This window comes from Lutjanus erythropterus, chromosome 12 (genome assembly GCF_056507025.1).
Source record: "Lutjanus erythropterus isolate fLutEry1 chromosome 12, fLutEry1.hap2, whole genome shotgun sequence".
Taxonomy (NCBI): domain Eukaryota; kingdom Metazoa; phylum Chordata; class Actinopteri; order Lutjaniformes; family Lutjanidae; genus Lutjanus; species Lutjanus erythropterus.
Window position 1 is genome coordinate 34,505,882 of NC_139328.1, and position 21,602 is coordinate 34,527,483.

A 21,602-nucleotide genomic window follows, 5' to 3' on the forward strand; every position below is an offset into this window, starting at 1 on the left:
AATCTGATTTTCCTTTTTCGCAGAGGGGGTCAGACAGACGCATCGGATGATGGCCTGAGAGAAGAACAGAGGGAGAATAACAGAGGGAGAATAACAGAGGGGGAGCCCCTGATGAAAGCAGGAAGACTCATGACTGACTCACATCACGAGAAGGGAAAAAGCTCTGGCTGCACAAAACACGCTCATATCTAAAGATAGGTGTGGTTAATGATGGGATTTCAATATGAGCTGTAAAATCCTGAATCTGCTCTTACAGCATGGTGTTTTTTTTCTATCTCATGAAAAAAACGAAAGACGTACAATATTTTAGAAACCTATGTATTATTTTTAACATGTAATTGTTACTGTATCTACTTCATGCTAAATTAGAAATTTGGCTTGTCATTTAATTTAAAATGAAGCTTGGTGAGTATTAGCTGAACAGCCTAATTGTTAAGATTAGGATGAAACACTTAAATAATCAATATTTCTATGCACAGCAGGGGATTCGAACTCAAACAAGCTCAGGGACACAGCTAGTATTGTTATCTCACAGAATGGCCACTTTGGTGTTCAAGTAGTACAAGAAAGTGCGATATTTTTGAAAAATTTCCCTTTTATTTACGTTACTTACATGTTTTTGTCTTATTTTCCTTCTCAGTTTGTAAAGAGACATATTTGCAGCCAAACAAGCGATAAAGGAAACATGCTCTCTACTGATCAAAAACTGCCTGTGCGTGTGTGGGCACCTTTGACCTTTGTCATTATTTTGCACCTAACAAAATACACACACAAAAAAACAGATTTGTGTTTTTATTTCCATTGCGCATGAAAAGGAGCTGTAAATGGAACAAAACAACTAGAAAAAATAATTGAATAAAAAAAGAGAATGAGTGGGGGCTGGCAGACTGACACCCCTGATGTACAGTGAAAAATATGCATTATAATGATGGATACTGATTTTAAAATGAGAAATCACAATGTGTGCCCAGAACTGTAAGAGTGGCTGATATGGATTAAATACTGTAGCCTATCACATTGTTCATGTCATGATATTGATATACATCACCACACAGTAAAATTTCTGGAACTTTTAGAGAAAAGAAAATCACCATTTATCATGTGAATGTAGTCAGTTGAAGCAGTAAATTCCTCAGTGTGTGATGTATTGAGTTCTCCTGTTATAAAGTCTGTTGTTCTCCTGGCATTGGTTCTACATCTTCTATCTTGAATCTTAAATCTTCTAGAGTCCACCTCTGGGTAGCCAGGGGATATGATCGATGAGTATTTTTTCTCTTAACGTTCTGTAGGGTGTTGATATACGGCATCATGGGCATCAAAAGCTCACATTGAGTGCATCCTGGTTCATGTAGGTACTGACAGCACAGCTCAGCAAGCAGGACAACTCCTCTTTCTTGGTCAATATAGCCGCACTGAAGAATTTATTGATTCAACAGACTACATTTACCATGTTTACACTGACCGGGCATCCAGCCTCTGAATAATGCAAATGCAAATGTCTATTTTTAATCCATTAACCTGTAATATCAAGGTTGTAGTATCAAGCTTTATCATCACATTGACACGAAAGTACTTTAAATCCAATATTTCCGTAAAGCATGTCATTGATTTACATGATGGTCAACAATGGCCTAATAAAACTGAAAATATTAAAAGACTACAAACATGGTATAAAATGCATCTTAAAATCTCTGACTGTAGTCTCATGATGAACGATCGCATTGCCTGATGGTACTGTAATGAATTTGTCCTTGTAGGGTGGTGCTCTTTTCTTTGTTCATCCATACCACTGTTCATGCAAACTGTTTGTTCTAAACAACGTACTGTTGCTACATGTAGACCAGAAATGTCTTGTGAAATGACTACAAGTTGAATCACTGTTGTGTAAATCAGTACACAACAGACAAAAGAAAAGCACGTACTACAGTTAAAGGCAAACATCATGGACCGTGACTTTGAACTAGTTAAAGCAAAATCAGCAGTGGAAAAGCAGAAAATTAAGTTCTCTTAGCTAATATTTTCAGACTTTAACCTTCAATCAGACACCAGCCAGAAGTAAAAAAAAAAAAAAAAAAAAAAAAAAAAAAAGAGCAGTCGAGATCTCAATATTAACTGCAACTGAGTAGTCTTGCCTCCTCTAGGAATAATACACACACACATTGACTTGAATCTTTCTAGCCCCCCCCACCTCCCCCCACCATCCCGATTAGGCTGAGCCAGGCACGGTTGCCAGGCAACCATCATTCATGGACTGGCAGTAAATGAATGTTAGTATGAGAATATAAAAGCGAGGTAGAGAGAAGGCGAGAGAGAGAAAAGGTAGAACTGAGACAGACAGAGATGGAAAATAAGAGCCTTCAGGCTACTAAAATAATTATCTCCACTGTTACACAGTTAACACACAACTTAGTCCCAATCAAAGAAAAGAGAAAAAAAATCTGAATTTAATTAAAAGTTATTAAAAAACACTCAATGTTATCGTCATTCTAATTTAACTACAGTCGAGGTTGAGAGCTGAGGTTTCAAACTAGCTCTTAATATTACAGCAGCTAAGTGTAATATGGAGATGGAGACAACAAAGATCAGGGGTGGGAGGTGAGAAAGTTTCATTCTTAACTAAATGAGAGAAATCTTTATTACGAATCCTGACACATATATGCATCTATCACCCCACTGAATACCCTGTTTCTCTGACAGTTGAAGCACCTCAGTCTGAGGTGGAGCTTTCATTTCTTTACTGTATGACACAGTCAGCCACATGTGAATGTCACAGCTAAAAGCAAGATTTTCACTTTACTGTGAAACGGAGACTTAAAATATGAGGAAAATGTCACATCGACCAGCTGCCATGATTCAAATAACACTGCCCCGAGCGATATCCTATTTCACTCAGTTAAACTGAATAGAATATGAAAGAATATGGTTAATATATATCAGCTGGCTGTCAGTTCAAGTATAAGACTCGCTGAGATGCTCACTTTTCTCCTAATAAGTAAAGTCAAAGTGTCTTTGAGTAGGACACAAAGTGACAGTCCATTCAAAAATATGTCTTTTGAATATCGAGCACAATCCAAGGTGACTGTGTTCAAAGTGTTTCGTCGTGTTGGAGAGAAGCAGCTGGTCTACTTGAATTCACCTCACTTTCAATCATTTCATTGGTGAGATTGTTCCTGTAATAAAACTATCTAGACTTCATGCAAATGTCTAAAATTGCTCCCACAACATCATGTATGTGTCTGTTGTTCATCTATATGTACAGAATATGGCAAAATATTGCTTCAAGTGACAATATACCATTTTTCACATGGATTTCCAGTCAGTGTTGATGGTAAATGTAGTAAATTGAAGTAATAACATCCTCAGTGCTGCTATATTGACCAAAAAGGCAGAGTTCTCCTACTTGCAGAGCCGTGCCTACATTTACCAGACACCCAAGCTTCTGATGCCCTCACCCATGTTGCTGTGACGTGCTGCAAGGATGATGTATTTTTGTTTTGTTTCTTCCATAAAAGCCTAAGATTTTTTTTCCATAGGTTTTGGATTAGTGCAGAAAATAAGCTGTGTGACAAACAACAACTGACGATTTATTCAGCAAGATAATCATCACAAATGTACACCACTTTTATGATTTTTGAAGTGTAAACACAATCACCGTAAGTAAAAAAGATGGTCACATGACTTCTCAACACCACCAAAAAGTATTGTGTTGAATGAGCCCGACAACCTCTGGAGTCTCATTTAGTCACTTGTAAGAAAAAGTAAATGCCTCAAAATTCACACGTGGGTTATTTACTGACTGATTTTATGTCATGGAACAAAACGTGAAAATCTCTTACGCTCCTGTTAACCACAGACTTTATTTCAGACCTCTAACCAAGAAACCCATTCAGAACACCCACTGTGACTGTGAGATGAGGGAACTGGAAGTCCTCATATTCTAACTCAATTCCAGGTTTTAGGGCTCATTCGTGCAAAGCTGTATGTGTTTTACTTGGTTGGCCAAAACATAACGTTAGGGAGAACGCGAAATTAACTTCTTGTCACAGTGTACCGCAACTAAATGCCACTTTCAGCTGACCCAGACTTTACAACTGTTGTCCAACATTGAAGTTCGTCTGGCACTGCTGCTCATATATTAAACCTTTATTTAAGACAAGTACAATATGTTGTACACAATTACAATTAATTTGTCTCTTCATACTGTTTTTTGTTGTTAGTATTTTAAATGTTCTAATGAAATGCTTAGATTGCCTCTGTATTTGACAGTTCTTATGTGAACAAACTTGCATTGCCCATTGACTTCCTTTTTCCTATTCCAGCTCAGTAAATCATTAACCTTTGAATAATTTATAAAAAGACAAATAAATTATCGAAAGACAAATAAGCAAAGTTGTACTAGAGGAATGCTTAATTATGTGCTTTTAAACATTTTGTACATTCAAAATGTTTGAATGAGGGGAGAAAAACAACTATTATATATATGTATATATATATATATATATATATAGATAGATATATATATACATACATATATATATATACACACATATATATATATATACTATAGTATTATATTATATTATATTTTATTTTTATATTTATTTTTTATTATTTACAATAATATATGACATTGGTGTTTTCTAGAATGGATATTTTCATGGCAGCCATATTGAAATGAAATAGTAGGGTAAACAGAGATGTTCCCAATGACGGTCCACACATTTGAAAAGCCTTCAGGGCAGAAATCTTGCTATTTTAAGCCAAACTATGATTTTTTTTTTCTCCCTAAACCTGACCAAGAAGAGCTTTCTGGCAGAATGCCTTGACGGCTAACTTCTGCCAACAGCTGAGGGACCCTGAAACCCCAAGTGCCTTGTGTGTTAATAGACATTTAGACATACTGACATAAAATAGTATGGTAAAACATAGGTGTTATCAGTGATACTAACTAAGGTCCTGTTCCATTTAGTGTAGCAGTCTTTTCAATGAGCCAACATGCACAATAGCAGCACCCTGACTCTGTTTGACCTGACTGTAACAGAACCTTCATTAGTATCGTTGGGAACACCTGTGTTTACATGATGATTCAATGTCAAAGTGTCTGCGGTGAAAAAGGTCTGTTTCAAAGCTCCTACACAGCTTTAGTCAATCAAGACAGGTGTCACTTATTGTGTCTTCTTGGACCTCTTCTAAAGACTGTGTGGGCATGTAAAGATTCAGGGCAAGCTAACTTTCATTTCTATCATTCTTTTGAAATTCCCCTCCACTCAAATGTGTTTTTCTTCTTGTTCCTTTACTTGGATGTTTGAGCTTCACTGTGCAGAATGTCTGTACTGAAGGCGGAGGGTGGGGGGGTGTCTGTACTCGCCTTAAATGTCAGTTTAACACATCCACATACGACACGTTCTGGCACTGGCACTATGCTCCAAACTATGACACTTTAAGTACCCCTCTAACGTCAGTTTTACATGTGCACGTATACATGTCTTCTTTGATGAGAGGCAAAATGGCTCAAGTCCAGCTGCCTATGACAAACCTTGCTTTGTATATAACATGTTAGTTATATAAGTTAAGGTGCATAACATAACTTACAGAAGTAAAGGTACGTGACATAACTTAGATGGGATATGAACCCTGGCCTATTTTGATAATCAAATAATTTCTTTTAGCCATTTTTTAATAAAAAATGTCCAAATTCTCTGATGTCAGTTACTAAAAAGTGAATATTTTCTGGCTTCTTTTTGCCTCTACGACAGTGAACTGATTATCTTTGTGTTTTGGACAAAACAAGACATTTGAAGACATCAACTTGGGCTCTGGACAACAGTGATCAACATTTTCCACAATTTTTTTTTACATTTTACAGACCAAGCCACTAATTGATTAATAATTAATTAATCAAGAAAATGGTCAACCTGATTAATCAATGATAAAAATAACTGTTAGTTGCAGCCCTAGTTAAAAGTCTTGAATTTGTTTGACCTGGGGAGCAGCAACCCGTGGCTCTTGAGCTCCTCTCCAGTGCCTCCCTGTGACTTTGACAAAGGATTATATTGAAACGACTAATGGTCCTTATGGTTAATTAACATTTATCATTGTTGTAGGTCTAAAGTGATTCTTACATTCCTTAACTATAAAAATGTGTGGCCTATACACTGAATAAAAAATGTTTCAATATTTTGTCAGCTAAAATAATTTATTTCATAAAAACACATACTGTCATGGCTGCTACTTTTTATTTTATTTTAATAAAGAAGCGAAGCAGCAGAAGCACTTCAAATTAAAAGGAAAAACACATTTCATATGAACAAAAAATGCTGAACACATCATATTATTTAATAAAGGTAATTTTATTTAAGCTGTCTTTTTTCTTTTAACATTATGATAAATATTGTATCATGGGCTTTTTATCACAATATTATTGTGCACTGTCCATTTTTGGTATTGTTACATCCCTAGTGTCTAGTCTTGAGTCTTTATAAGCTAGCTATGGATGCAAAATCCCAAAAAATTAAAAGCCTCAGAGGAAAATAGAGAATTTAATAAATGTGGCTCCAGACATTTTTTTTTTCCTTTTCTTTTTTTTTTAACCAAAAATTTCTCCTTTTTTGTAAAGGCTGACCCATCCATACAACCAGCCCCCTCTATATGTGAACCTTCTCTGTCTTTTTATTACAACACCTGACTTAGATGCCACATGAAAATACAACAATAGAGATGTACCCACAATGTCGTGTCTGTAGGGGATCTTCAAGTACGGGTATTGTTTCGTGGAGCACAGCTCCTTCTTATTTCAGCCCAAAAAAAGTCCAAATCAGCAAGAACTTCTGAAACATGTGTGGGTGTGCAGGGCCTCGTTTAACAGGTGGTTTGACAGACTAAAGGTCATGTTTTCTAATGCCGACTTTCAAATTTGACTGCATATCACCTCACTTTCATTATTACTAAAGCACAACTGCCATCACTATGTGTGACTTATTTATGAGCACTTACCACAGACAGAGTACTGGTCATTGGGCCGCCATTTGGGCTGAACGTGCCACCATCTTGGTTCAACATCGCAGCTCCATCTTGACTACCGGGCATGCCGGGAAGATCCATGCCCTGCAGCTGGTAGGGGTGGTGTGGAGCTGAGCTGGAAGGGGGGTCCAGAGGGTGGTACGGTCCAGAGGGAGAATCATGGGGGAGATGGGGGGGCAGCATGTGGTCTGGCAGGGTGGGGGGAGTGATGGGCGGGATGTTGAAGTCCTCGTTGCCCATACCACCCACTGAGTATGACTGAAGAGAGACAGAGAGAAAGATGAGCTTGAAGAAAATACAATTAAAGACATGTTGATCAGTGATAGTTGATAGTTGATAGTGGATTTTAAGGCCAATGCTGATACTAACATTATTTTTTATACACTTCATTTATCAGTTTGTAGTCTCTTCCGGTCACTACTCCTCAAAAGGATATAAACAGAGGTATCAAATGTCTTTATAGTTAATGTAGATCCCTCCCACTGCATCCCAACCCATAATCCCAACAAATAATAATCAATACAAGTTAGAATAACAATAACATTAACAGTTATGGTGATACATTTGGTTAAGAAATTTGAATAAAGATAGATGAAAAAAGGAGAATAATTGAAAAAGTAAATAAAAGAAAATATGAATATGATACTGACATTAGGGAGTAAAAAAAATCTTATGTCTACATATCAGCCAATATTATTTTTTATATATATATATGTGTAATTCAACATGATATCAGGGCACTGAAACAGGAAACTTTCACTGCTATTTTTTAAATAATTCTAAATAAAAAACACAAATAGAACTTTTATCAAGAAAAGGATCAAATATTAATCAAATTCTGCCAATAAAACAAAGACCCTCCCCCCAACATCGCATTAGCCAATATCAGGCTGATAATATTGGCCAACTAATATATCTGTCTGGCTTTGTAAATTCCATAACTGTATTTTTAACTGAATTTATCTCATTCTTGTCCTCCTTTCAGAATCAGGTTCATTGCCAAGTAGGTCTGCACATACGAGGAATTGGCGCTTGGTGAAAGAAAGATGAAAAGCAAGTAATGCCTCGAGAAGAAGAAATATGAACAGAAAATTGACAAAGGATGAAACAAAAACTGGTTTCACAACAAATTGTAATAAAATTCCTGACAATCAGTATCACCGCTTCAAATTTAAATGATCAGTAAAACTGTGTTTGATTACCGTGCTTTGAAAAACTCACAGTAAACGCCGCCCGGTCTCCCAGACACCGGCGCAGAGAAAACACTGACATCACAAAGAACATGAGGCCATTTAAAATCACTGAGAGGTTTTCAATATAAAACCGGGGGAAATTATTTCAGTGTGTGTATTAGTATGTTTTGATCATTTTCAGCACATTTTAGCAGCAGCACTGTAACACTGAAAACCATGATAATTTTGGTCACTATAATTGTGATATGAAATTTTCATACCATTTCACCTCTAAAATCGATGGCTGACAAGCTCCTATGGATAAAAGCAGTAAACTTTCCACTGTAATAACCACAAACTATAATGTCAAGTTGGACTGGTCAAAAAAAAAAAAAAAAAAGATCGTTATATCGTGATATGGTATAAGTGTTGCCTTTTTCCTGTTTTGTTAAGGTTGTTTTGCAGTAATGTGATGTACTTTTCTGAACTTACCAGACTGTTTTAGCTGTTCAATTATTTATCTTTACCCATTCATTATATCCACATTACTGATGATTATTAATCAAAAATCTCACTGTGTTAATCAGAGATGTTAATGATTAATGTCTTAATCACTGTTAAGAACTTAACTGATTAAAAATGTACTAATCAATAATTAATTGATAGTCTAGAAATGGCAGTAATTTCACCTGATCTGACATTGCCTTTTCTGTCCAAGGCATTTGTTGAATAAAGAAACCTAAACTAGAAAGAATAAGAAAACTGCATAAGAAAACTGTACAAAATTTGCAAACCTAATGTTAATATTTTGTGAAAGCACCAGCAGTCATACCTACAATATTGCTGCAATATTGATATTGATATCAAGGTATTTGATCGAATATCACAATATTTTTTGACCAAATATTGTGATATTTGATTTTGTCCATATCGCCCTGCAGTAACTTATTTTTTTTTATCAACTTACCCACTCCAACTCTTCAGAGTACAGCTGTCAGTCACGACCAATATGATAAAAAATTATCAATATCAACTGATATAAAACTTGACTATATTGATAGATTTTTCAGCTATATCGTCAAGGCCTTAATAACAAAAATAAAATAATTTAAATAAAACTCTCCTCCTGCTTCTTTATAACTGGTTAACATACAGCTCACTGTAACTTTAAGTAAGGAGCATCCAACACAGTGGAAGACATTAAAAATAACTATATAGAAATAGCTGACCTTCTTGGTGGTCTAGTTTGCTAATGTAGTTCATATAGAGGCATCAGTATTAAATTGAGAGTCATTTCATAACTAGTTAAAAACTCCTTGTAGTAGCTTTAAATATTATATGTGACCCTTTACTGATCTGGGATAAAGTCAGGTTTGGGGAATCTGCTGACATATCATGAAAGAGCTTGCGTGGATGGACAGTGTTACTTTCAGCAGAGTGACAACTTGGGGAAAATCAATAAGAATCACATAGGGGACTATAGGAGACCAAGGTGTCATGAAACATTACTGTCAGAGATAATAGATGGAAGAGATGGAAAAACTGCCCATCACCATTCCCCCACAATGCTAAATCCAGCCTGAGCTCCGGCTCTGTGTTGTGTCATGTAGTCATTCTTCCTCAGCCAGAGCTCCTATCACAGACTAATTATCACTAATGATATTCCCAGCCTTGAACAAAAGCCTCGTGAGCAAATACTCACTCACTCAGCAACACAACAACACAGTAATTTATATGTACAAGCCCTTTTTGCCTGAGAGAATACACACAGGCGGAGCCTTGTGTGTAAAAATATATCAATGCTAATCTGACATGCTAAAATAAAAGCAGTAACAGTTCCATATATGATAATGAATTATTCTGAGAGCAAAGACAAACGAGAGAGAGACATGAAGAGGGAAATGGAGTGAGAGAATCATGCAAGAGAAGAAGAGTGAGAGACACAAGGGTGAACAGAGAAAGAGAGCGAGGCAGTGTTAGAGAAGCTCTCTCATACTAATCTGACAGAGGAGATCTTTTATAGAGACTGACAGCCTTTTCTGCTTGGCTAGCCACACCAGTCTCTCCCTCTCGTGCTCTTTTGCTCTTCATCTCTCACCATCCTTCTCCTTCTTCCAGCCCTCTTTTGCTCTCTCGCTCTTCTAATCTCATCCTCCATTTCTCTTTCATCTCTCTCTCTCACTCTTTTCTCCTTTATCTCAAACCCACAGTGCAGGGTTGAGTTATGAGTTGCATGACTTGTGAGCCGAGTGATGAGTGAGTTAGGGGTCGAGTTATGCGATGTATATGCTTGCCATGTAATTACCAGCCACTGTGGTGAGCCACACTTTGACTTGACAGTTTCACCACTTTAAAATTAAGTTGGGAAACAGAAATAGAAATGTGCAATACAGAAAATGATCAACGCCTTGCACCTCGACAACCAAAAACCCCTTCATTATCTCACTTTCTAGTGCTAATTCATAAGGATCTCATGCTAATGTATATTAAGATAATAATACATCACCCAAAAACACTTGAAAAAAACACTCTTATTCCATTTTTTTTTAAAAAAAAGAGTAAAATCAAACCCCCCTCAAAATGTGGTTTTATCTCTCAGATTTTCTGTGTCTTACCCATGAAATCAACTCAACTCAGATTCCAGTCAGCCCCAAAACGGGTCTGATTCCTAGAGGATCCTGAACACCTAACTGGGAAATTTAATCACTACTTACCTTTTAATGTTGAAACTTAAATACTATCCAATTTATTGCACAAGAATATTTCATTTTAAAAACCACCAAGTTAAATATGTGCGGCCTGAATTTCCCAGGGTTCAATGTTAATGTTTTTTTTCTTCATTTGCTCAGTTGATTTCCAAGGAACACAGAGCAAAACACCTCTGGATGCAAATGGATAGATCTACTAACCAATCAGAGCAGTGTGATGTCACGCTGAGTGACGTGCAAGTTAGGGTGGTGCTTGGCCTTTTCCATCAGGGAAAAATGGCCGCTCGAAATTTCAAATTACAACTAAAATACCACACTATAATCTGTTTCTGAAACATCTGAGGCAAGAAATCTGCAACACAGTGACAACACAGAACTGAGTTTCATGATACTGGTGTGCTCAAAACATTTGATGTATGACTTTTTAAATGTTGACCAGTGATGCAACTCTGTCAGTCGTATCAAACCTGTCCAATATTAAATAAACAATATGATTGGTTGACTCTCTGTGGCTGGATGTATTTGCCAGAGCAAGTGAAACATGAGCATGCAGATTTGTCTGGTTCCCAGGCAAGAAAATTCTAGTACCCTCGTTCAAAACTAGATTAAAATTGCTTAAATTCAACAAACTCAATTCACATCTAAAATGTCAGTTCCTATCTATCTATCTATTTTTATGGCCGTTTCAATACATTTACACCTGTGTTTATGTGGTGCTTTCCAATTATTGTCTGATCACAAATCAAGCAAATTTATGAATACATATCACAATATTACTTTCTCATAAATCACTAAAGGTCAGATGTAAATAGTTTCTTTGCTTGTTGCGAGCTCTCTCTGGTGCTGCTCTGCAATCAACAATATAGTAATTCATCTTCTTTCTGAAGTCATCCATCAAGTCAGCTCGCTTCAAAAGTTAACCCTCAGGTGTTTCACCATTTTCCCCCACTACACATGATGTGAGTCTCGTCATGTGTATCCATCATCATATTTACTACACATTGTTTATAAGGTCCTGACAAACCAACAAGTCCAACAGTCAGTTTCATGGTCTCACTCTTAGACACAGTGTCCTGTTGGAGCTCACAGCTCTGCATAAATTACACTGCTTGTCTGTTGTCTGTCTGCCTCTCTCTCTCCCTCCCTCGTCTACTCTCTCTATCATTTCTCCAAGTTCTGCATAAATTACTCCTCTCTCTCTCTCTCTGCTCCTCCATTCATGTCAGTACAATAGCCTGTTTCCCGAGCACTGGGAGCTTCTAGAAAGACTAATGTAGTCAGGATTAAGTCCTTCACAACTCCATGTTCATGACTGTTTCATATAATATGAAAGAGCACCTTGTCTGTTGGACCATTAAAATCAGTTTCTATCATCAGAATGCTGATTAAATGAGAAGGTATCTAATAGTCATTCAATGAGACTAGATTAGAACTGTCTGAAATTTAAATGTATTTCTGTGATTATTTGATGAACTTTTGGGGGCATATTGTATAACATATGTCATAATATAACTTGTTATGAGTAGGGCTGCAACTAAAAATTACTTTCAGTTGATTAATTGATAGATTATTTTCTCGATTAATAGTTGTATGTCTTAAAATGTCAGAAGATCATGAAAATTGTCAACCAGTGTCTCCAAAAGTCAAAGATGGCTTCCTTAATCGTTGCGCTTTACTCACAATCAGAAGATATTCAGTTTCTTAAAAAAATCCTCAGACCAGTTAATCAATTATCAAAATAGTTGGCAAGTCATGTAATAATAGATTAATAATAGATTAAGCGATTTATCATTGCAGCTCTAGTAATGAGGATGGGTAGTATATATAAATGTTTTGGACACATTCATTTTTTTTACCTGCATTTGTAATTGTATTTAACTGGAGAAATACAGACCAGTGTCTCTACATGCTGTATGCTCCTCCATCTGTGTTGTGTGCACTTAAGTACATAGTATTCACATACAGTAGTCGTGGACCTGATGATTTGTATACTGTGCAGAGTAAAGTCTATTTAAAAATGCAGCTGCCATAATGATGTAAATGTTCTTTCTCTCTTTGTCGGTATGGTCCCTCTTCTAGGAAACATTTTAAATAGATTGTAAAAACAGCAGCCTGAGAGACAGACAGATGTGAGTTATCATAAAAGTATAATTTGAAGGCTACATATAAACACACAGACAGCACAGTATGTGATGAAGGCCTGATTGACATCTCGCACATTCTATTTTCATTGCCGTTCTGTCTCAGCCATCAAATAATAAAATCTGATAGAAGGTATGTGTGTGTGTTTGAGAGACAAAGAGACAAGTAGACAGCATGTGGCAGCACGTTTGAAACGATGTGATGATTAAAGTGCAGGAGAGAATATAAAACAGTTTCACAATTCTTGATTTATCAGCCTAAAAATGTGAAAAAATGCCTATTAAAGTATGTGTGTGTGGGCGCTCATGTATGTGAGTGTGTGTCAGAGTTGGGAGAGTCCCTTCAGCCATTTTGGTGGCCCCAAGTATCACCCACTCACACAGTTGATATTTAATCCACTCAGATTTCAGATGTTACATTTTTCTGAACTGCATTAGACACATCAATCTGCACATCAGTGTGGCATAAAGATAAATGTGCTCATGTTGTCAAGTGTTGACTAGGAGGCATTCCAAATCCTGAAATAAAATGTAAGAATTTCATGGTGAGTTTCTTTCTATGAGAAAAGAAAACAAACCTTAGGTCAAGATCAAAGTTTCTAACAAAAAATACTAAACCTCTTAAACATGATACAGGGATCTATTTTTAAGGAGGCATGTGTGCATTGTGATGCCAAAAAACTCTTTGGACTTGCCATGAACTTAAATGTTCCACAGTGTGAAGACAGCTGTGTGTTTAAGGGATGATAAAGCAACACAACATATATTTTATGTGAACAATAAGTAAGACTTGTGTTTGTGTTTCCTCTGCTCAGATTAGGGGGTGAAGTACAGTTAGGTTCTGTGAAACATTCATGGATTTTGAGATGCTCATGGAGTGGTCATGGAACTGTATTAGAGCTAATGCAATATGTTTTCTATAACTTCTATGAAAAAAAACTTTTTGATAAACTAAATACAAATGAAAGGCACTTTCCCTTTCCTCCTTTTATTTAAAATACAACAAATTATTTCTGGCCCGCCAGAATTAAATCATGGGCCACCACAAATTCATTTCCTATTTTTTGCTGTTGATTGTTGGTCGTCTCCAGAAGGGAACCCTTGATTTGCAAAATTCAAAGCTCAATTTGAAATTGTTGCGGGTCTAAGGTTCCCTTCTAAACACCACCCTCTGTTTCTCACAAACTCATGACAGCAGACCAGTCTGTGAACAGCATGATGTTGCAGTGTTTTACACAGACTTTATTTTATTTTAATGTTTTAATTTTTTAAAATCTCTCTGAAAGAATAAAACCATGTGTGATTAATTAGATGACAATCTACCCCTCCCTCACTGTGTTCACTCTGTTTGACAGTTATGCACTGACTCTGCAGAGAAACACGGAGAAAGAATCCTGTGTTTAATGTATATGTCTACTTGCAGCTGTTGTTTTGTAAGTACACCTGGTTGGTGCTGATGTCATTGCGTGCCACCATGGTTTCAATCGTGTTAATTGGTGATCTCATTAACAACAACCCGCGTCCACATGAGGCTCAACTGCTGCTGTGAAAACGGAATCATGGGTGAAAAAAAATCCAAAACGTGAGCTGTATTTTTGGCGACTTAATAAAACATCCTGCTGATGAAGGAAGTGAACAGATCAGACACAGATTGTACAGGGAGAGAGAAGCAGAGGGGGGCGGGGCAAGCTCTGTGTGTGTGTGTGTGTGTGTGTGTGTGTGTGTGTGTGTGTGTGTGTGTGTATGTGCAGTGTTGATGTGTCAGTGTGGGGAGAAAAGAACAGAAGAGAAAAGTGAGGTGAGTAGATTTACGTAGTTTGTGACCAAGCACTAAAGTGAAGTGGAAGTTACATTAATAAAATGGTGAGATAAGAAATAACCCACTAATTTAAATATTTAAAATATTATTGAAAGAATCAGAAGTGGTCCCATGGTGTAAGAAAGCTGAGAAAGCAGAGATACACATTAATATTTTTACACAATGACCCCATGGGCCAGTAAGCCCCTAAACTTGATGGCCATAATACATTTTTGGTGGCTCAAATGTAAACTTAATTAAAAACAGTACAGAAAAGGCAACACAACTTAACACAGCCTTCCTTACCTTCCTTAAACGTGACACCACTTTAACTTGTATATATGATGTGGTCGGCATTCCGATCCTGACGGCATTGTTTTTGATACCAGGATTGAGCCAGGATTCTTGGCCAGTTGAGGAAACTAACGGCACATAGCGCAGTACATTATGTCTTCAGATGTCTCTTATTTTTCTTAAACTGCTTCCTTTTACTCTTAAATTTTCATTGCCATTTAATTTTTTTCACAGTCCACCTTGTAGTCCCTCTGTAAGGATCACGTTACAAGTTTGTGCAGGTTTAGTAAACCCATACTACAGCAGCTCTGACATAGCTGTAGCTAGCTGGCACAGAGTGCTGTTCACTGTTCACAGAATGTCAAACTAAAACGCACAAAGACAGCCACAAGAGACCAAACACATGGAATACAGAGTAACTTCTTGTGGCCACAGGCCATAGGTCCATTTTTATTGTCAAACCCTTATGCAATTTCCTCTGAAGGGTTGGAGATACAACCAGAAGACAACCAGTCATGCCTGTTTGATGTACTTGAGAAGTGGAAACACTGAGGATATCCTGAGGATAAGTTTTTTTGGCCCCTGCCTTGATCTAAGTCCTAACATTCGGTATCTCCAATGTCAAGTCAGTTTCTATAGTTATACTGATCTAAATGTTGATTAAATATGTATCTGACACATTGACAGCTGTTGCCTGTAAAATTTTACAAGCCACTTGATTCAAATCCATCAACAGCGAAGTTTCATTTTGGCCTGCTATCAAATGACTCACAGAATTAACATTAATTAGAGACAGCTTATATGACTTGAAACACTATTTGTCATTTTAACTTCTAAGAGTGACAATCAACACTACCTGAATATTTTGTAGAGAGAGAACAGAGATCAGTAAATTCTACCAATCAATTGCTGGTGCAACCATATTCAGCTTGTGACTGAAACATCAAATATTAGCTCCCATTAACCAACAGATATTTATCAGCTATGGTCATGGGTTCTTAGTTACAGTTAACAGCTGGATTTGTTATTCCTGCAGGGGTGCTAAAATTTAAAAAAAATTATATATATATATACATATATATATATATATATATACATACATATATACACATATATATATACACACACACACATATATATATATATATATATATATACATATATATATATATATATATATGTATACATATTACCAGTTTGAGTTAATTAACACTCCCAGCACTCTGCAGGAGCCGTACTCCTTTTAAAAAATATGATATATTAACAATTCCTTGTGTGAATGTTTAAAAATAGCAAAGTTACAGGATCAAAAGTACGGAAACAAAAGCACAGATTTCTTTCCCGAAGTCTAATAATAGGGGTGCAGTTGCTCCACTGGCTCCATTGCTCAGGCACTTATGCTGAAGTTAATAGTTCCATAAAAAACTGGAGTTCTAAAACTCATTGCAAACAGGTGACACAAGCGTCAAAGTTGCAGAAGCTTTCACTTTCAGTTCCTGTAGATGTTAAACATCAGCTTGTTTACATCTCCAAACCGCTGCTACTGTTACTTTCCCTCCCTACACAGCAGGTGGTGCAAGTCAGACTACTCCTTCAAGTCCTCATCTACAATTTGATGATCCACATTGAACATGGTTGTTGGTCCATTTAATCACAATCATATCACTAAAGTTGTGTTTCTGTGTGAGCTGGACCGGAGTGTTGCCTCAGACATGTTGTGTGTGCGTGTGTGCACATTTACCCAAGGCAGACGGTGTGTGTCGGCCATGTGTGTGTCCCTCCTCCAGTGCTGCGAGGGCGGGTTGGGTGGCGTCCCCTTGCTGAGAGGGTGAGGGGGCTGTGGGACACGAAACTGTGGGAAGAATCACAAAGATGAACAAAGGTTCAAATGGATGCAGAGGGCAGGAAAAGGTCAGAGGTCAAATGAAAAGGTCACGGAGAGGAGCAAAGACAAAGCGAGGAGGGGGGAGTTTCAACACCAGCCCCAGGTCACACACAGACAGTCTCCCACACGTAGGTCAAAATCATGTTATATCTGTTGGCTAATATCACGTTTACTTTTACACCAACTTACAGCTGCAATGGAACTGAGTTGACAGAAAGAAAGAGAGGAATAAAACAAGAGTCAGAGCTATTTAGAGAGAGAAAGCGATAGAGAGAGAGGCTGTAAATAAATTGCTAGTTCATTCCCTCCACAGCTAATCCCTGATAAGAAAAGGTTACATTGAGTGCTGTAGGGAGGAAGAAAGACAAACACATAAAGACATCACTCATAGATAACACTGGCACAGACAGCTTGGTTGGGTTAAGTAGTTTGGGTTTTATTTTAATGTGGATTTTTCTTCAGGAAGAAGTGTGTTTGCTTTTTTTTTAAACACCTACCTGTACATTGATACTTAAATCTTTACAGTCACACCTGGAAGGCTCTCAGTAAAACCACTGAGCAGCTCTATAAAACTGGACAGACTTCTTTGACCATTTGCTCCCATATTTTGGGAGAGATGCTTTTGAGTAATAAAGATCAATACTGGTATCATATCTGCCCATTTTAATGTGAACCTGGAGCCAGATGATAGTTAGCTTAGCTTTGCATAAAGACTGGAAACAGGGTTCTATCCAGGCATCACATATCAAGCTCCATAAAGTCACTGCTCACACAAACAGTCCAGCTCATAACTCCCCATTAAAATACAACTTATTGTTTTCACACTTTGTTTTTTGTACATAGTACACAAACAAAATCTAACATGTTTGTATTTAGAGGTGTTGCTTTTGGACAAATTTTTTTTTTGACATTCATGGTTCCCAGAGTAATCCTAAGGACTTTGGTGAGCCCCTGACTTAAACAGAGCATCACCATGAGATCAACAGCTGTGGTTTGAAGTAAAATGTCTCGACAACTGTTGCCAGGAAATTTTATCCAGACATTCATGTTCCCCTCAGGATGAACTGTAATAACTTTGGTCACCACACAACTTTTCTTCTAGTGCCATCATCAGGTTACATTTATCCAATGCTTTGGTTTACGACCAAATACATGCAAAACATCAGCCTCATCTGTACTTTCTGTTTGGTGCAAATTAGAAAACACTAACCTAGGGGCATGATCCTAGTGAATAGGATACCTGCTAAGTATTAGCATGTTAGCACTGTCATGTAGGCTTTTAATCTTGTTTAGGATTACACAGTGCAGTGCTGCTTTCCTCTTTTATGCCAACATGCTAAAACCAGTTCCATTTTCATGTGCAGGGTCAACACCTGCCCAAAGCATATAAATTGTCCATTGTAGCCTTATGTGTAGTGCCAGTTAAGATAAATAAAATCATAAAATGTTTGCACTATTTAAGGAGCAGTAGGAAGCACAATTAAAGTCTTATTTAATTCTGTCAATCAATCCTTGGTTTGAAAGAGACTTCAGTCAGAACCTTTGTTTCAGTGTGTGTTTAGGATAAAGATGGGCACTAAAACCTGCTATTAAACTGTCCCAGGGGCTAAACAATTAATGCTGTCGTCTTGATAATCTTCAATGTCTGGTTCTGCTGTTGATTTTGGAGAAACTAAGACATCTTTCTAGAATGCATTGCTGATTTTCCTGATCCAAAATAGACCTCTCTATGAGCTTGTTGTAGGTGTGAGGGGTGGAGCCATCTCTCTTTGCCTTTCTCTCACAGACACTTACACTAAGCAACAATGGCATAATGACCTAAACGCTCAAGTCTGGTTACACTTCACTAGAGTCATGCTGACAATGGTTGTTGTCACAAGTGCAACAACTATTTTGCATAAGGGTGGAAATGAGCAATCTTTCTAAATATCTTGCAGAACTACATCACATTCAGGCAGAGAAATGCAAAGTTTTTATTTGCCAAGCTTGTAGTTCATCTCTCACTGGTCCATCCATGTCAGGTATGTCACATATGCTGGCAGCCTACAGCTAGAGAGTAAGCCTACTTAATTATACAAACATGGATTACTGATTACATGTAACATCAGGCAGCTGATTGTTTAGCTATATGATTGACTGATTTTTTTTTTATCTAAGTGTCCTGTACCATATGGTGCCCAATCTGTATGGGCTTACAAGACACTAAGTAAGAACAACAGCAAGGATGGCCACATGACATACCAATCATAACACTTCCACAAATTCAAAAAAAGGGAACATTTCCAGACATTAATTTCACATGACAGAAACATCTTATTATGTTGGATGCAATGTTCTCTTAACCTTCCGTGCTTTTCCTATAAATCTTGTTAAGACAATCGTCTCCTCATTAAAGAGCTAACACAACATCTCGCCTTCAGACAACCAAAACAAATCAGGATTTTCAACTGGATTTCTTCATACAGAATGTTCCTCAAGTCAGTGTGCACAGGACAGTGAAACAGAAAATGAAATTCATCCTCATATACGTTCCTCTTCAGGGACACCTCTGCATCTGCCTACCTCAGTTGCCGGCGGTAGGGTACCAGTTCTTAACTGGGTGCACAAGAACCTCTGTACTCTCTTTAAATTAAATGTTATATAATTTTCTGTACAGAAATCTTTGATTTGAATGTAGTTTCTGAGCTTTGGCTTGGACCAAATCTCGTATTTTTATATTCTATAAACATGGGTTCAAAAATTCAATCTGAAGTGGTGAGTGCATCATCTGAACTGTGGTTCAGAAATTTACAGTAGATGTTTCAGAGTGCCGTGTCTCCATAAAGAAAAAAAAAAAAACATTTGCCACAACAGACTTAATACATAAGCACATTGTATGATGTGACTGAATGTGTGAAAGCAAGTTTTCAGACTTCTAAACAGCAAAACTACACACAAATACAGCACAGATCTTGTTTCATTGAGCCTTTTTCCCTCTTAAAGCAGTGTAGTAGTCTCTTTCAGTCTATCTCCCTGTTTCAGCTCTAACACAGTAACATCACACCGCGGCTCCATTAACAATTCAAAAAATGACAAGGATGAGGGTCAGACTGGGCTGAAATTGGTCACATTCATCACAACAACCTCTGACTCTGCAATGGTACTTCAATAATAAAGCCATAAATTCTTATTCCACACACCACTCCCCATCTTCTTATGGCACAACACTATGAATAAAACATCAAATCATAGATTCCTATAGCACACAATATTCTCTATAGTGTATTCTATGAATAATGTATCTCTAGTGGAGTTTCTTATTAATATGGGCTTTGCTTGGCTGTGAGGTAATTCTGTACTAACAAACACACATTTTACTCTCTGGAGGATTCACCAGGCCTCTGGAGACAACACAAGTACACCAGCAGCCACATAAGAACACTGTTTGCTACATAGTGCTGTTGCTTAGTAATCCAAAAACAGCACATCTTAAATACATTGGTCATCACACCCAGGTGACATAACAGGACAGCTGTACACACAGCACCAACAACCCTTGAAACCTAGATCTGATTTTATGCAATGTTTTCTAGTGGAAATTTCCATCCATCTATCCAGTCCGACGCTTCTTATCCTGTTAAGGGGAGCTGGAGCCTTAATCAGTACTAATTTGGGACACTCTGTCTAGACAAGTAAATTTCTTTCTCATTCTAAATAGAATGTGTCAATCACTGCACATTTCTCATGCAGGCAAGTTAGGGCTGCAAATAACAAATAAAATAATCTGTCAATCATTTTCTTAACTCTTCAAAAACATTTTGCCTATACCATGTCAGAAAAATGTAGAAAAAACACCACCAATCACAATTTTACGTAAGTGAAAGTGACTTCTTCAAATAGCTTGTTTTGTCCAACCAACAGTCCAAACCTCACGGATACTCAGTTTACTATCACATAAAACAAAGAAAAGCAGGAAATCATCCATTATCCATTATCAAAATAAATGCCAATTAATTTTCTGTAGATTGATTAATTGATAAGTTGACAAATATTTTCAGCTCTTATTGCAAGCAATATATCAAGTGTAGCTGCAGCAATTCAACTTCTCAGTACACAATAGGTGGAATTCCCAAAAACTGAATGACATAAATAATTGATGAGGTGAATATTAAATGTAACTGAAATGATACACTTGCTCCAAATGATAACTTACTTTAATAAACACATGAATGATTTAATAAAAGCTGTTTTGATCTGATATGTATCTCCCTAGTCTCTATTCCATTGTAGTCATTTATCAAGCAAAAATACTAAACATTTACTGGTTCCATCTTGTCAAATGTAAGAATCAGCTTTTTTCTGTTTTCTCTCACTGTTTCTGTTCTCACTGTTTCTCTCTCTCACTCACTCAAATGTTGCTGGGTTTTGGGTAGTTTTGCTTTATGGATCAGACAATTCATCTGCTTCATGAAACTTCACAATCACACACTTAAGACCTGGGTCATTTAGATGATGTATATATATATAGTGTCTGAGCAATTTCCAGAACAGAAGTGCTCACCATCCAATTGCTGAAAAATGCAATTCATACAGAAATCTCCAAAT

General features: G+C 37.1%; 1 protein-coding gene across 2 annotated transcripts in view; it reads right to left on the minus strand.

Annotated features, from left to right (window-relative positions):
• Positions 1 to 21,602, minus strand: part of tox (thymocyte selection-associated high mobility group box) — a 67,518-nt gene that overhangs the window by 22,104 nt on the left and 23,812 nt on the right. For both annotated transcript variants that reach the window (XM_084732953.1, XM_084732952.1), the window contains 2 exons: positions 16,875 to 16,985; positions 6,994 to 7,278 (listed from right to left, as the gene is read on the minus strand). In XM_084732953.1, coding sequence (XP_084589079.1) covers positions 6,994 to 7,278; positions 16,875 to 16,985 — 396 coding nt within the window. The remainder of the gene's footprint in view (positions 1 to 6,993; positions 7,279 to 16,874; positions 16,986 to 21,602) is intronic.